Source organism: Homalodisca vitripennis, chromosome 2 (assembly GCF_021130785.1).
Source record: "Homalodisca vitripennis isolate AUS2020 chromosome 2, UT_GWSS_2.1, whole genome shotgun sequence".
Lineage (NCBI taxonomy): Eukaryota > Metazoa > Arthropoda > Insecta > Hemiptera > Cicadellidae > Homalodisca > Homalodisca vitripennis.
Genome location: NC_060208.1, coordinates 108,309,085 through 108,310,532, shown reverse-complemented (window position 1 = coordinate 108,310,532; position 1,448 = coordinate 108,309,085). Strand labels below are relative to the sequence as shown.

Here is a 1,448-nt window from a genome sequence, read left to right as displayed (position 1 = left end):
CTGTGATGGTCTCCAGTTCTAGTCTGTCCAGTTGTTACAGAGTGCAAAATAGTATCAATTATATAAAGAGCTACTACTGTTAAAATCCTCAGTTTCTCTGAAGGCTTCCCTGCAACCTGTCTCGTGGTCTCAGTCCAGTAAGAGCTCTGATGGTTCTCTTTTTGTATTACTAATACTCTTTGTAAATTTGTTGCTGTTGTACTTCCCCATACAATTAATCCATATCTAAGGTGGGACTCAAAGAGAGAAATGGTAGGCTGAGTTACCCATATCTATATTGCTAATTTGTTTAATTCGTCGTACTACATAAAGGCAGGAGCTAAGTTTTTTGCAGAGTTTATCCACATGAGGCTCCCAGGATAGTTTGTTTGTCTAGAGTCAGACCTAGGTATTTTGTTGATGTTGTTACCTCTAGCTCTGGGAGACCCCTGTGATGGTTTCGGGAGGCAGTGAAAAATTAGCTGCTGTGTTTTCTTCTCATTTAGTACCAGATCATTGATATGGCAGTATTGCTTTGCCATATCAAAAGCTATATACGAATTGATGTCAAGTTGTTCTTTGTCTTTCTCAGTAATAATAAGGGCAGTGTCATCAGCATACATCACAACCTTGCAGTAATTTCTCCAGATATTGTGGGAAGTCATTTGTCAAAAGAGTGTAAAGCACTGGACCAAGCACAGATCCTTGAGGTACGCCTCTTGTTACTGGTAACAGTTCCGACTTTTATTTTGTGAATTATTCCGTTGCTTGATGATGTAAGCTCTACGAGTTGTTTCCTGTTGCTCAAGTAGCTCTTGAACCAGTCTGCCTCTTTGTCTTCAATTCCTAATGATCTGAGTTTTTCAATTACTAAGCCATGCTCTAGGCAGTCAAAGGCCTTACTGAAGTCTAGGAAGATACTTGTGGCTATACAACCTTCTTCTAGTTTGTCGATAATAGATTCAACTAGCTGAGTTATTGCTGTGGTTGTTGATTTATTCTTCTTGAAGCCATGCTGTCTTGGAGTAAGAAGTTCATTTTGATTCAGGTGGCCTAGAAGTCTTTTCAAGATGACACGTTCTAGAATCTTTGAGAAGGTTGATATTAGTGAAATGGGCGGTAGTTGCATGGTTCATTCGTTTGATCGTCTTTATATTTAGGATATATTTTTGAAGTTTTTAAACAATTTGGAAATATTCCTTGGGAAAGAGATTTATTAATTAAATTTGTTAGTGGGATGAGAATTTCATTTTTGCAATATTTAACCAATTTTGATGAAAAATCATCTTCTCCTGCTGAGGGACTTTTGTTTTAGTCCATTTATAATTTTGCCAATTTCATCACAGTTTGTTTTATAGAAGTACAAATTGCATTTTGAGGTGTCTTGGGTTATTGTTTTTCGTGTGTTTGTTATTCTGTGTACTGTTCATGAGTGTTTCTTTCAGCTGTGGTTGCAAAAAATTCATTGA

The 1,448-nt window shown here is 37.1% G+C and overlaps 1 protein-coding gene across 1 annotated transcript; it reads right to left on the bottom strand.

Annotated features, from left to right (window-relative positions):
* Nucleotides 1-640: 640 nt before the first annotated feature.
* Nucleotides 641-1,108, bottom strand: LOC124355759. The gene has a single exon (XM_046806915.1). The coding sequence runs from the start codon at nucleotides 1,106-1,108 to the stop codon at nucleotides 641-643; it is 468 nt and encodes a 155-aa protein (XP_046662871.1).
* Nucleotides 1,109-1,448: the final 340 nt, after the last annotated feature.

Bases quoted from the DNA above. Each gene is read 5' to 3' on its own strand.
- LOC124355759 (XM_046806915.1), bottom strand. From the start codon at position 1,108: ATGCAACTACCGCCCATTTCACTAATATCAACCTTCTCAAAGATTCTA.